This window comes from Fundulus heteroclitus, unplaced genomic scaffold, assembly GCF_011125445.2.
Source record: "Fundulus heteroclitus isolate FHET01 unplaced genomic scaffold, MU-UCD_Fhet_4.1 scaffold_255, whole genome shotgun sequence".
Lineage (NCBI taxonomy): Eukaryota > Metazoa > Chordata > Actinopteri > Cyprinodontiformes > Fundulidae > Fundulus > Fundulus heteroclitus.
In genome coordinates, this window is record NW_023396666.1 from 179,353 (window position 1) to 193,162 (window position 13,810).

Here is a 13,810-nt window from a genome sequence, read left to right on the forward strand (position 1 = left end):
GATGACGTTGAACGCATCCTCTGCATAAACAGGTGGTATAAATCTTTTTTTTGATGGTCGTTTTCGGAACAAGTTCCTGCTGCCATCACACCGGGTTCCCCTCCGGTCCTTTTATACCGAGCCCCGCGCTGATCGGACGGGGGGGGACAACTGAGAGCAGCAGCGGACACGAGAAGTTGCAGCGCCCTGGTTCAGGAAGCTGGGTTGGAGCAGATAAAAGCTGAGATAGTGATTGAAAGTGATGGTAAAAGGATTTAGCCTTGGTATTAACACAGAGAGGGAGGGAGGGAGAGAAAGACAGAGAGTGTGCGCGAGATAGAGGGAGGGAGATAGGAAACAGAGAGAGGGAGAGAAGGGGAGGGAGGAAGAGGAGGAGGGAGGGAGGGTGATATTTTCCATAAAGCCCTTTCCCCCCCTCCCTCTCTTTCTGCCCTTGAGCATCCCGGGTAAACCCGAAGCTTGTAAAGTGGGAAGAGGAGGAGGAGGGAAGGAGGAGGAGAGGGGGGCTGATCGGGGCGGGCTCAAGCCTTTTTTCAAACTCAATATTTTATACTTTTGATACTCCCTGGCGGTGGAATTCATTCCTCTTTTCCCGGCCGATCCCAGATCTAGGACACCGCTTGGTCATCAGTGCGCAGCCATCTACGGTGTGATAAAAAGTATCCGGCTGACAGCAAATAAAATAAAAAACAACAACAACAAACTGCGCGCAGGGCAGATTGATATCGGGAGAACAGTGAGGACGGCGGCGGGGAACGAGAACAGTGGACGATCGGAGGGGATTTATAGTGCCGACCGACCGGCCTCATAGAGACGCGTACAAGAAGTAAGTGCTCTGTCTGATCAAGCATTTCACAACACGGTGCGTTTATTTCGCTCCACGTATCTGACTTATACACATAGGACGAACCACTAAGGGTTGGTCGGAGTGGACAGACGGCTCTGGGATCTTTATTCTAACTCAGTTAGGAAAATCCAATGAGTGTGAGGGAAACAGTTTGTCCGGTGTGCAGTCCAAGCGATGCTGCACGGTCGGGTGCATAGCCGTGGAAACTGACACACCCCTGGATGATCGGCGCCGGGAAACTGTTTCGGCTACTTGTAAAGTGAACAAAGTCTGCATGGGTCGGGACAGGCTGTTCACGGATCGGGTATCTGTCACTGAGGAGGTGAGGGTCGGATTTTAATCCCTGGAAATTACGCTGGGGCAAAAAGAATATTTACACTCTCGTTTATTAATGTATCAGATTTAAAAATCGAATTATAATTGAGTTAATTGATTAATTTGGCTATAAAACATTCAGAGTTTCCGGTTTAAATTGATTACGCTAAAAAAATAAGGCTCCCGAAGAAGCATTTGAGAAGGTGCACTGAAGAAAACGAACTTTATTCCCATGCAGCTGCACAAATATTAATTATGAAGATATTTACTCTTTTTTTTTCCTTTGCACAAGCTCAAGTTGAGACAATGATAGAAATATAGCCCACATCGAGTTTGACCGGCACTTTTTACAGTGTAATCGTTCATGCAACATCTGTAGCCCACTCTGCAGCACAGGAGGATTTACACGCACCGGGCAGCAGCACGTGTTTTTACGCACGAGATTAAGTCACACGGTCAGGCGCTTTTTGACGGGTTTCACCTGCGCCACAATGTTGAAATATAATGCACCGCAGGTTAGAGAAACAAACGTCGAAGTTTTAAACTTGTAGTAGAAATGGAGAGCTGGCGTGGCACCTTGTATGATAAATTTCGTTCTGGGGGGGAAAAAAAAGTTAAAATACTGCAAAACAAGAGTCTGTCAGGTATAAATGGTAACAAATGTTAACTTTTCCTTCTTTTGTCCTCACAGCGCTCCAGATCTATAAGAAGAGCCCGGGCGGTCTGAACCCCTTCAATGGATCTACCCGAAGATGCAGCAGCTACTTTTTCATCTTTCCTAAGCGGCACCGCTGCTTCGCTGCAGGACCCCGCTCTCTGAAACATGGATTCCCGTGAGCATCTCCCACCCAACTCCCTGCAACATTATGGTAAAAGTGCACGCCGAGATTCATCCCTGTAACGGTATCCGCCCATCTTTTCCCGTGGAAATCAGCCGCCCGAAGCAACAAACGTCTTCCCCCCCTTTCTCTCAGTTCCCCTGGGGGACGTCAGTATTTGTCAGGTCATACTGAGTGAAGGCTGTCTCCTTTCACTGGAGGGATTTCACACACACAAAAGAAAGAAAGAAGAAGAAGCAAGTCCTTTAAAAGTCGTGTGGTGGTCAGGATGCTCACCCTCTCCTTGTGATCACCGCTCCATGCGCGTTACCTCTCAGCTGAGCTCTGTGGCCCCCTCACCCTGTATCGGACCCTGCTCCATACACCCTTACCCAGCCCTGCCATGCTCCTCCGGGCTGCGTTTTTGCTGCTGCTGCAATGTTTGGCCTCCACCCTCGGCCAGTACAACATGTGCAAATCCCTGGTGAGCACGGACGAGGGCTCGGTGTGGGAACATTATGCGTGCCAGCCCAGTCCCGGGTCTATGAAAGACTACATGCGCATCAAGGTGGATCCGCCCGGAATCACATGTGGAAATCCTCCCGAGAGGTTCTGCACTCTGGTAAGTTCGTCAAGGGACCCACGATATATGATTTTTTTTTACAATGTATTCCTCAACAAATTAATATATAAAATGTGCTCTGAAACATTAAAACTTTGTTATTAGAGATAGTTTGTGGCGCTTTAGAACTTGAAAACTTTTCATCCGCGTGTGGCAGAATGGATAGAGATATTGTGAAGGTTAAGAGTGAGGAAATTAGAGAAAAGCCATAAGTAAGTGTAGGATTGACATTAGAAGGCTTGACCTTGAAGAGACACGCAGATGTTTGCATTAATGTGAACTTTGTAACCAAGAGTCATGCTCACATTTGGACCTGTGGAGAACCCCAGAGTCCTTCTAATGACATGCAGGCATCAGAACCTCTCACTTGCAAGGGCACTAAAGGATGAGCTGAGGAAAAATGCATTAAAATGTCTGCTAAAGCCTGCAGGCCAGTCCTGGCTAATGAAGGCGTAATAGTTTGAAATAAGGCTAATAAAATCTCAGTCATAAGGCTGCAGTTAGGCTCATCTTCATTTTCGGGCTGAATGAAAAGTTTTGCATTTGAGCGTCGACTCATGTCTTGACTCACTGTGTGTGAGAGACAAGACTTTTTTTTTTTTTCTTCTGACGATCGACCCGCTGTCACTGAATGTCCACTCATTGGTGATAACCGCTGCGGAAGGCGCCAGACTGGTGTCCACAGCCGTGAGTCAAAATCTCACAAACAGTGTTACCGTAGGCCTGTTGAGGGTGTAGGCCTGTCTATATCATGTTATATAATCTTGCAATTCTGTTAATTAGGTGTTTGTTTTCCAACTTAGATGATATTTGCTACTTTTGGTGAAAGTCTACCTTCTTCTGGATTGGAACTAGTAATTGAGGCACTAGGTTATTCATTTAAACAGGAAAAGATGCATACTTTGGATACCTAATGGTTAATGACTTGTTTTAGTAGCGGAAACCACTGTTGTCTTCAGTGAAACCTCTCGACTTAAGAGATGAGATGGGCCGGAGTGAGGCAAGAGGCGAAGGGATGCCTGCTGCCATAACGTATTGGCGTCTGCCCCCTAATGGCCCAGGCCTGGAAACTTCTATAACTATGTTTCTGAGTGAGCAATGATGAAATATTGATGCACTCCTTAATGGGCTTCCTTACAAGGGGTTGGCTGGCGACGCTTCATCCCAAGGATCCTGAGTGTGCTGCACAGCTGATGAGACAGAAAGAAAGAAGGGTGATGGAGGGCGGGACAGGAAGGAGTCTGGCCTTAGTCAGCACTTTTCTGTTCGGACGAGAGCTTAACGGTGGAAAGTTCTGGTTCCCGTCAGGTCGTTTGTGGTTGTGGGGATTTAAACTGCTCCCAGAGTGCACTGATTAGGGCTTTAGATAGTAAAGTTTAAAGGAGAAATGAGAGATGTCAGCTGAATATGCCAAAATGCACTGACTACTTTTCTCAGATAGGCTGTTTTTCTGAAATATGACCATCCATTGAACATGTGAGGGTTCCTTCGCCCCAAGTCATCTGTAGCATGTCAAGTATTCATCCACAGCTTTCTTCCATTCGGCACACCAAGCTGGTAGTGGCAAAACTTATCAATATGCACCAGCCGTGGACCGACCACTGGTCTTAATATAACAATTTTTTTGGATCCTTCCATAAACAAGCTTCTATGTTACCATTTCCCCCATTATATACTTTTTTAATTTGAGTGCCATAGAAGGAGCCAGTGTGACCTTTTTCGTCATTGTGGGGTATAGCAAAATACAGCATAGCCCTCTCCCACTTGTTCATTGACTTGTTGGTCAGCTGGTTTGAAAGAAGACAACCACACTTTTGATTTGGCTAAAAGAAAGACAAGTTCACGTCGGTAAATATTTGTATGTGTGACAAACACGGACACTCATGGTGTGTGCACCGAAGGAGCCTTTAAAATAATTGTTTCAAAAGTTACAGTGGGCAACCGTGTGACATGTCTCAGGTAGAGCCCACTGCAGGCTCCAATTAAGCAGCTAATATCAGCTAGTCATATTTGAGTTGTTCCACAAAGAGCAAATTGGTAAAAAGGTTCATGACACTGCACAAAAAGCACTTGGAAACTAGTGTTATATTTTTGTATGTGTGTTTATTTCTACTTTTGCACACTGTACAACAAAAAAATACACACCGATGTATGCATGATATCATTAGAACTCTAATAATTGCAATGCTAGAATATTTTTGCAGCAGTAGAAAGTACGGGTATCAAGGTGCACTAAGGTTTTAAAATGCTACGGTTTCGGAACCGCAGCCAAAGTATTCTCTGGCATGCCGTTCTGAAAGTTAGAAGCCCCTTTAATGATGAGATGCCACAAACATTTTGAGAGCAACCAGAGTATTCTCTGACATAGAATAAAGCAGGGCTGCCTTTCCTGCTTCTGTTACTGCACACTGCTGGCCAGCTTGCTGAATAGGTTCGGCACTTACAAGAGAGAGAAATTTGTCTGTTTGGAAGCATTCCTAATCAGTCTTGTGATATTTATGCTACTATATAAAAAGCAGAAAGGCAAAAAGGTATGAATTTTCTGTGTGATTAACCTGGGTTTATTTGAAATTCTTTCTTAAGTCTACATAACATAATAGCCTTCAATATTTTTTCAAGTTGTTACAATAATTGTTATTTTTTTGTTTTAAATGAAAGCAGCTAAATATTTATTTTATTTTATTTATTTTTTTTGCAATGTTGTTTGAATATTTTGTATAAATACCATTAAACATGTATTTTCTTTTACTGAATGCCCAAGTCTAATGTGCATTTTCAGGGAAACAGCATTTTTGCCCTTTAAACCATCCCTAGTTTTAGCAGCTATGCAGAAGAGTCACTACCTTATTTAATTGGTTTACTTTTTCAATCACAAATCAAGAGAAAAATACATCACATTCGGGAATAGAAAAACACCCCGAAAAGTCTGCGTATCCCAATGTCGTTGGGGAAAAAAACTTGAGATAGACTGCGGAACATGCAAAGTAATCTATCCCTCCATCTCTCGCTCTACAGTATGTTACTACACACTCTGGGAGAATCCCCTTTTTGAAGCATACTGGCTTCCATTGCTTCCATTGCATTACAGTAAACTCTGCAGCCTCTTTCTCTGTAGGGATACAGTTTTTTCTACTCCATTCATCTCACTTGTTTCTTGGGAATGCAGCATCGTGTCTGCACAGCAAAAGCGGCCAACATCATGCCGGCTTCTTTCAACGTGACACGCTTCCAGCACTTTGAAAAAGATGCTACTGTCACTAGTGCTGCGTGAGGAGCTTCAGTAGTTTTTTTTTTTGTGCAGTTTTATACTATAATATGTGCCATAGGGCTTGTAGAGGGTGATGGAGGAAAGATATTTGAGGCAGAATGCTGCAGATAGGCAACTAATGATGAGAAAGAGGTGAGCCAGATCAAAGCGAAGCACAAAGATGAAACCTTACCACTGTCCCGCAGAGGAACTCACAGTGCCTGTCTTAAAAGTGCTGCATTTAGATGGGTTTGGCTGTTGTTGCTGTGTTTTTTTTCTTCTTCTTCTCCTGTTTCTTTTTTCTTTGGTTTCAAAACCAAACCTTCAATCAACCGTCTCCCTTGGGTGGAGAACAGAGAGCAGTCGAATGCTAATGGGAATGTGCATGTGTGTTGTGGAATGTGGCGCTAACAGGAACCAGTCAGGGTTTGTGAAACATGTGGACGAGTTGACTGCGGGTGTGCATTAGTATGTCTAAGGAAGGCAAAAAAAAAAAAAAAAACATACACACGCGCACACCTTGCTCTTCTACAACAGATTTGCCCATTTTAGAAGCTAGAAATCAGCCAGCTCTAAAAATAGACATGAGAGGAGCCGCGCAGCAGCGGAAGGGGAGCATGCAGGAAGGGGAGAAAGATGGCAGCTGGTAGTGTGGATCAGTGCATCTGATACTGGGCCTATGGCCATAATTCAGGCTTGCTGCCTGGTGTAGCCTTGCCAGACCCGGATGGCCTGACCTGCCCAGCAGTGGCCCATCAAGGCCACCTAAGAGGGGTGGGTGGGGGGGCATCTAAATCCAGCAGTGGGCCAAATCTAGATGCACTTACTTGGTGTAAATGATAGCCCAGGTGGCCAGTGTCCTGATAACACTCAGCCGGGGGTGAATTTGGGCGCAGCATGAGCGGGTTTCACGCTGCAAGGCGTACAGTAATTGGTGAAGGGAACAGATAGTTGCGGAGAGCAGGCAGCGAGAGTGAATGTACAAACAACGGACGAGGGGGAGGGTGCAGTGATGTAATGGTGTGGCTCGCTTTCCCATTAGGACACAGTTGAAAGTGATCTGAGAGTGTTTAGATGTGTTGGCAGAACGGGAGGATAGTTTTAAGTGAGATTTATCCTTCACTGAGGTGATTCTAAGAGGGATTGGCCGCAGGCGCTTAAACAGCCCGAGGTGGACTTAGCAAACCACCTTATCAACGAATCAGGATCTGTGGAAAGATAGTTCCAGAGAAAGATAGTTGTTTGAAGAGGAGAAAACGTGTAAATAGGCCGTGAAGCAATTTGAGTGTGACTGCAACCGCAATCAGTAGCATCGATTACAAGTCGAAAGCTTTCTCACCACACTGTTTTTGACCCGTCAGACATTTTTCTTCTCTACAGATAGTGAGACGTATAGACAATTAGAAAGTAAATACAATGCTTTCAAAAATGTATCGAAACAAACAGGGTTTAACTTTGTTTTTGTTTTTTTGAAGTGTTAAAAACATTTTAAAGATTATCATGCTTTGCTCCAACCAAGACTTCTCTGATTCAAGTCTTTTCATGTTGTGGTCCACAAAAACATTAAGAAAGGAAACAAATATCTATCTATCTATCTATCTATCTATCTATCTATCTATCTATCTATCTATCTATCTATCTATCTATCTATCTATCTATCTATCTATCTATCTATCTATCTATCTATCTATCTATCTATCTATCTATCTATCTATCTATCTATCTATCTATCTATCTATCTATCTATCTATCTATCTATCTATCTATCTATCTATCTATCTATCTATCTATCTATCTATCTATCTATCTATCTATCTATCTATCTATCGATCTCTTTATATATATATATATGTATATATATAGTTTAAAAACATTAAAATAAGCCTAATATCTCCCAGTTTCTGAGAACAGCCTTTCTGAAAACATTATAAAAAAGAACTTTAGTTAATTAACTTTAAAACATGTAACAACAACTAACAAACCTGTTGAAGTAATTTACAAACTGCCTTATTAAAGAAATTTGCTGGATAACAACTAAGCCTCTAAGATTTTCTTTTTTTCAATTTCCATTTTAGTTTATACCCAAGTTCCCTTTCTTCTTAACACATAACACTTTAACAGTTCAATTACTACTATTATTACTACAACTATTAAAACTATTTTAAAATTGAAACAAACTAGATGTGTACTTACAATTCATCTAACTATTAACTGAACAATAATATTCAGATACTGTGGTGTCTCCCATCTTCTTTAATGCATTTAGTGATTTGAGTTTTTCTTTTCTCATGGAGTGCCTGTAGGACACCATTCTCTGCTTCAACATGGGGTTAAATGGGTTTTAGTCAAAACTTAAAGCGTCAGTGTGAAATAAACTACCGCTCCAGGTGCTGGTGTCGTCATTTATCACAGTTTGGTAAATAGAGTTTTGATATCACTCATTGCTAACTGGGATCTTTAAAATTAGATTCCATGTGAGTTTATATGGACAAAAATTAGAATAAAAGCTCTCCTGCTTCACAAAGTTAGAGCTCTGCTGTGAATGTCATAATCTTTTAATGACAAGTGTTTGCACTACTCTTTGTGTTGTAGTTCCCCCTCGCCCATGTCTGTTCTGTTTGGAGGAGATCCTCACTGAGCAAAGACTCACCGGGAGCTGCAGAAGTCAAGATAATCAAACTTTCACCGCTCTTTCACTATGAATTTGGTCATAGGGAGCTCAAACGTCAGTCATCAGGAGCCAGTGTCCTGCAACTTTTAGATGCATGCCTGGTCCAGCCCACCCTGATCAAATGGCTGCGTTAACTCCTCAGCATGTGATCACGTTCTACAGAGTTCTCCTAATAACTTGTTATTATTCGATTATTATTTGATCCTGGTGTTTTAAAGCAAATAAACATTTAAAAGTTGCATCAGCCTTTGAAGATTACAGTTAAACAGATTAACAAAATACAGTGTGCAGCTTACAATGCCCGTGACATTCACTTGCCTCTTTCTATCCACTATGGATACTTTTAAAATTTGAGAACAACCCTGGGTGACAAATGCCAAAATGGCCGAGGGACATTTGCAACAATAGCTTGATGTATAACAGGGACCTTAATGAGTCCAGATGATTACAAGACTCAAACGTATCATTGAAAAGTACATTGATGCAAGGATTGTTTTAATCAATGTCAGGGAAATAAAACAACAACAAAAAAGTAAAACAATATCAGGAGTTCAAATTATTAAAGAAATTAGGAGTAAATCTCCATGTGAAGCCATGACAAACGATACTGTATGAAGCACTTTAAACCTGGCGTATCTTCTATGGTAGCTGTCCTCTTTTACCAAGAGGAATAAGGCCTTCTAATAAAAAGTGGAAAACTGTGAGTGTGCTACACTTTTAAAATGCACACAATAAAGAAGTAATTTAATATTCTGTTACACAATTGCACGAGCTCAGTTGATTTAAACCCCTGAAAACCCACTTCTTGCTCTTCCTTTGTGGTTGGCTTAGACTGAAAAAAACATCAATAAAATATAGCAGCTTTTCCCTGAATTCAGCTCTGGAGAGTTTACTGAGAAAACGGCAACTGTGCTGAAAATGTGGTTCTCCTAGTGAAGTGCATCTGCTGTACGTGCAATCTAAGTTAAGTTTTTTTTTTTTTTTTTTTAAATGACATGTCCAGGTCCAACTGAGGGGACTTTAGCAGGATGAGCTCAGCTGCTACTGCTTCAGAGCAGCATGATGTCTCTGCTCTGTCCTTCTCTCCTCCTCCTCCTCCTCCTCCTCCTCCTCCTCCTCCAGCACAGTCCCACATGCCTACAGTAAACATTTCTTTTTTCTTCAATCCTTGCCCGCACACACACACACAGAGCGACATAAACAACACCTGCCCACGCAAACGCACACCTAAGATACATTTACACGCACCGAGGGCTGTTTGGTGCCGGGGAAGGCATTTCACAAGAAATGGATAAACAGTTTTTTTTTTTTCAGGTAATTAAAGCAAAATCCCAGGACATTATATGGTGCTTTATTCATAAATATACCAGCGGCATGCGACAGTTTGGATATATCGGGTTAAAATGACGCCTGCTGAAAATAGCTGAATGAGTAAGAGGTGACCTGCTGTTAAAGAGGAGTTAGTTGGTGAAGCCTTTATTTCATTTACTTGATGCAAAACTGGTTTCCCATATTTTAATGGTTTCATCAGAAGTGGGGCTAATGCATGTCTTTGAGCAGTCTGCATGGTTAAGTCTTTTAGTGTCAAAGGATTTAGCGCCTACTTAAAGTATTGTGATTACTTTTCCCTGCTGGCCTTTCGGTTTTTATCTGAGGGATTGTCACCAGAACTGTTGCCAGTTTCTTGAAACGCTGTGAGCTTTGGCCAGCCCAGAAATTGTGGAAATTTCATTTTATTCGAAGAGTTCTTTCTTAGTAAATTACGTACAATAAATGAAACATTGATAGTGATGGCAAATGTTCAACCGATCCTGAAAACTATAAATATTTTTGCTACATTTAAAACATGTATTAAAAGTCACATCTTTGAGTGTTTATCGCTTGGATTCCTACTAAACTGTGATCAGATGTTAAAGTTCTGTCTTATTAATGTGTTCTTCTTTTACACACATCCAGAACTTCTGACCTCATCCATCTGTGTCTCTTTTTTCACATTTAATTTCCTAAAATGAAATAAAATTAGATTTTTTCTAACTACATGGCTACACCACAAACACTTATGAATTTACTGGCGTGTAAGGTCAACTGACAGATCTAAGTTCCCTGCGGGGTTTGTTGGGATTCTCTGTGATGGATTTTTTTCTTCATTCATTTTTATTTTATTCTCATTTTAGCCCTGTGGTTAATTGGCAACCAGTCCAGGCTGTTCTTCAACTCACCCATTGATCTCTTAACAAGTGTTAAGATGCTACAGAAAGCTTATAGCTTTCTGTTAAGCTAAAAATGATGCATACCCCTGGCAAATTTGGATTTTAAAGCATTTTCATTGTACCAACAAGTTTGTTTCTAACAGGAAATGAGGCAGGGATCTATCAAGATGAAACAATGTAAATAAATAAAAAAAATCTAATTTATTTTAATAATATTGGTATGTTGAAAATTATTTATATCTTTGTCAATAAGCAATAGAAATTATTTATGGAACATGCAACAGTCAAATCCTTCTGATAATTGCCAGCTTTTTGCCTGTTTCTTCAGTATTTTTATGTTTTATGGATAAGCTCCAAGTCTTTGAGTTTGGTAGGCCTCTTCGGCATTATTCTAGCCTTCTTGCTACATTGCAACAGGGCTTACCAACTGCAACATTGTGCAGCACTGAGCTAATCCAAAACATTAATATTAGTTCCAGTTAGAAGAAACTTGTTGTTAATATTACAAGATATTTTGAACCTAAATCTTCCAGAGCTGTAACTCTTTTTGGGCTTAATTGGAATGTACTCTGACTTAACTAAATATCTAAATATTAGCAGAATATTGAAATATTTAAACTTTTTTTTGCGGGGGGGATACCAAACCAAAATCACAACGCTCCGCCACAATATATAAGCACTTCCTTTGTGTTCCTGTGGGTTGAATCCTCATTGTCTGCCTCCTCTTCCGCTCCCTGTCAGTGTTTTGACAACACCTCAATAGGCTTGAGCGGTTTACAGTGAAAGCCAGCCTTACATCCATCAGAACAATTTCAGGTTTCCCCCCTTCTTCATCTCTATGTTGACTCTTACTGTTATGGTATGCATTAGAAAAGAAAAAAAACTCTTGTTTTGTTTTTTGACAGCCTGCAGCTGTCTTTGTGTTTAAATTCCACATTTATTTCACAAATACAGTCCTCAAAACATGATGATTTTTGTTTGGGTGCCAAACGTTTGCAGTCATAAACTTATCTCTCCAGAAAAATTAAGGGAACCATTTTTATTTTATTTTTTTTGGCAAAGGATGCTCAAAACATATGGGTCTCCCTCTATGTATGGGCAGATTTGTCAGGTAACACACAGACACAGCGATAGCACCTTCACTCGCCTCAAAAAGAACTTCCAGCATGATGGAAAGGCGTCATAAGTGAAAAAGCAATATCCCTTTCTCATCCCTTCTGTGGCCTTTTTAATGGGAAGGTCGTTCTGTTTGAAGTTTCCTCAAAACATAATAAATTGTGTTGTGTGCGCCTGCCTTTATTCCCCTTGCCGCCAATATAAAACAGAAACTTCAGAAAGTGGAAGGAGAAAACAGAGCAGGAGAGCACAGCAAAATGTTTTGAGTTGTGAGAGATGATCATAACAGGAAGAGAGATGAAACATGGGAAGCCATGTAAAGAGCAGTCACTGTATTTGTATGTAAATACTTATTGGCAGAGATCTTTACTTGCAAAAAAAAAAAAAAAAAAAAAAAAAATCAACTGTTGTTCATTCTAGGTGAAGAGCAATAACTCATAGTGACAATTTTACTGGTGGAAGGTGATCTGCAGGAGGTCAAAGAGTATGATATTCCTCACAGTCACAAAGCACAGATAACGCTGACAAATCACAGGAAGCCAAATGTAAGAAACAAATCTGGAGACTTTACAGTGCATTGCAAAAGTACCCCCCCCCCCCCCCCCCCGCCTTGAACTACTTCATATTGTGTCCCATTACATCAACAAAGCTTAATGTAAACCATTTTCCTGCGACCCAAAGAAGATGCTACATCGTTTTCAGAATCGTGAATTTTTTTTTACAATGAAATCTAAAAAAGTATGTATATTTGACCCTCTCACCGGTCCCCTCGGTGCACATTAGTAAACAAGGTTCACCTGTGTGTTATATAATCTTTTTGTTTTTAAAAATATAACTGTATTGAGGACGCAGCAAGCATTTGCCAGCAGGTGTTTTGGTTAGATTTTTTTTTTTAAATGGACATTTTAGTCTGCATGTATGAAATGCGGTGTGGAAAAAAACTAATTGCACATCGTCATAGTGTAACAACATCACGCCATGGAAACTATGACGAAAGATGCCAACATCAGGCTGTGGGGGATGCTTTTCTCCAGGAGGGACAGACAATCTGAAACTTTGTATTAAAAAATATTTTAGAAAGCAAGCGTTGACCAAAGGGCTGAGCATGGCATCAAAGCAGAGAAAATCATTGAAATACATAAAGCAGTACTGTGTAAAATAACAAAGTGACTGAAAATTATAATACAATAAAATACATACAATAAATTAATATGGTAGGTGTTGAGCTCAGTTTGAGTTGAATGCCATATAGTAGCACTGTGTCTTTAAAACGATTTCATGTCGGCTGTTGCTCATAAACATACAGATAGAGCTACTAAGCACTGTTCAGATATACCCTGGCATGGCTTTCAGTAGGGACGTGGTCGCCTAGTGGTAAGATGTTACAGCAGGGCTCTTGCATCCCAGGAAGGCTGCACGTTCCCCAGTTCAAATCCCAAAGACTGCCACTGTGGGTCCCAGAGCAAGACCCTTAGCCCCAGACTGCCTTCCAGGTGCTGCTTTCCCTGAGGAGTGGGTTGAATACAGAGGACAAATTGCATCAAAATGGACAAGCTGTAATGCCAAATAAAGATGGCTATTATATAATAATTACAAAAGCACATTAATGTCTGCATGGTGAAGTGAATTTCCACACCAAAATACTATTGAGAATATATGGCAAGAATTTAAAAAAAAAAAAATTGTAGTGGAGGGTGGATCTATCGTAGATTCGTGGGAGCTGAATACAATGAAGACCAAAGTTTCAGACTTTTATTTGTGAAAACTGTTAAATACCTGTGCAGCATTTTCTTTTCACTTCACAGTTATGCTCTGTTTGAATCCTGGTTAATCAAATAAAACGTGACAACATGTGAAAAAGTTGGAGCGGGGGGGGCGGGGGTGAATACTTTTGCAACGTACTTCAGGTGCCATTGTTGTTTAGCTTCCCATTGTTATCCTGCAAGTCAAAACAAGGAATCCGC

The 13,810-nt window shown here is 41.0% G+C and overlaps 1 protein-coding gene across 2 annotated transcripts in view; it reads left to right on the forward strand.

Annotated features, from left to right (window-relative positions):
* The first annotated feature begins 468 nt into the window (after nt 1-468).
* LOC118559263 (netrin-G2-like) overlaps nt 469-13,810 on the forward strand; it is a 28,686-nt gene continuing 15,344 nt past the window's right edge. Inside the window, exons 1-2 of one of the 2 annotated variants that reach the window (XM_036129947.1) lie at nt 469-826; nt 1,854-2,602. In XM_036129947.1, coding sequence (XP_035985840.1) covers nt 2,384-2,602 — 219 coding nt within the window. In that variant the 5' untranslated portion in view covers nt 469-826; nt 1,854-2,383. Of the gene's footprint in view, nt 827-1,853; nt 2,603-13,810 lie in introns of those variants that run through there. The other variant, XM_036129948.1, reaches the window with a different exon arrangement.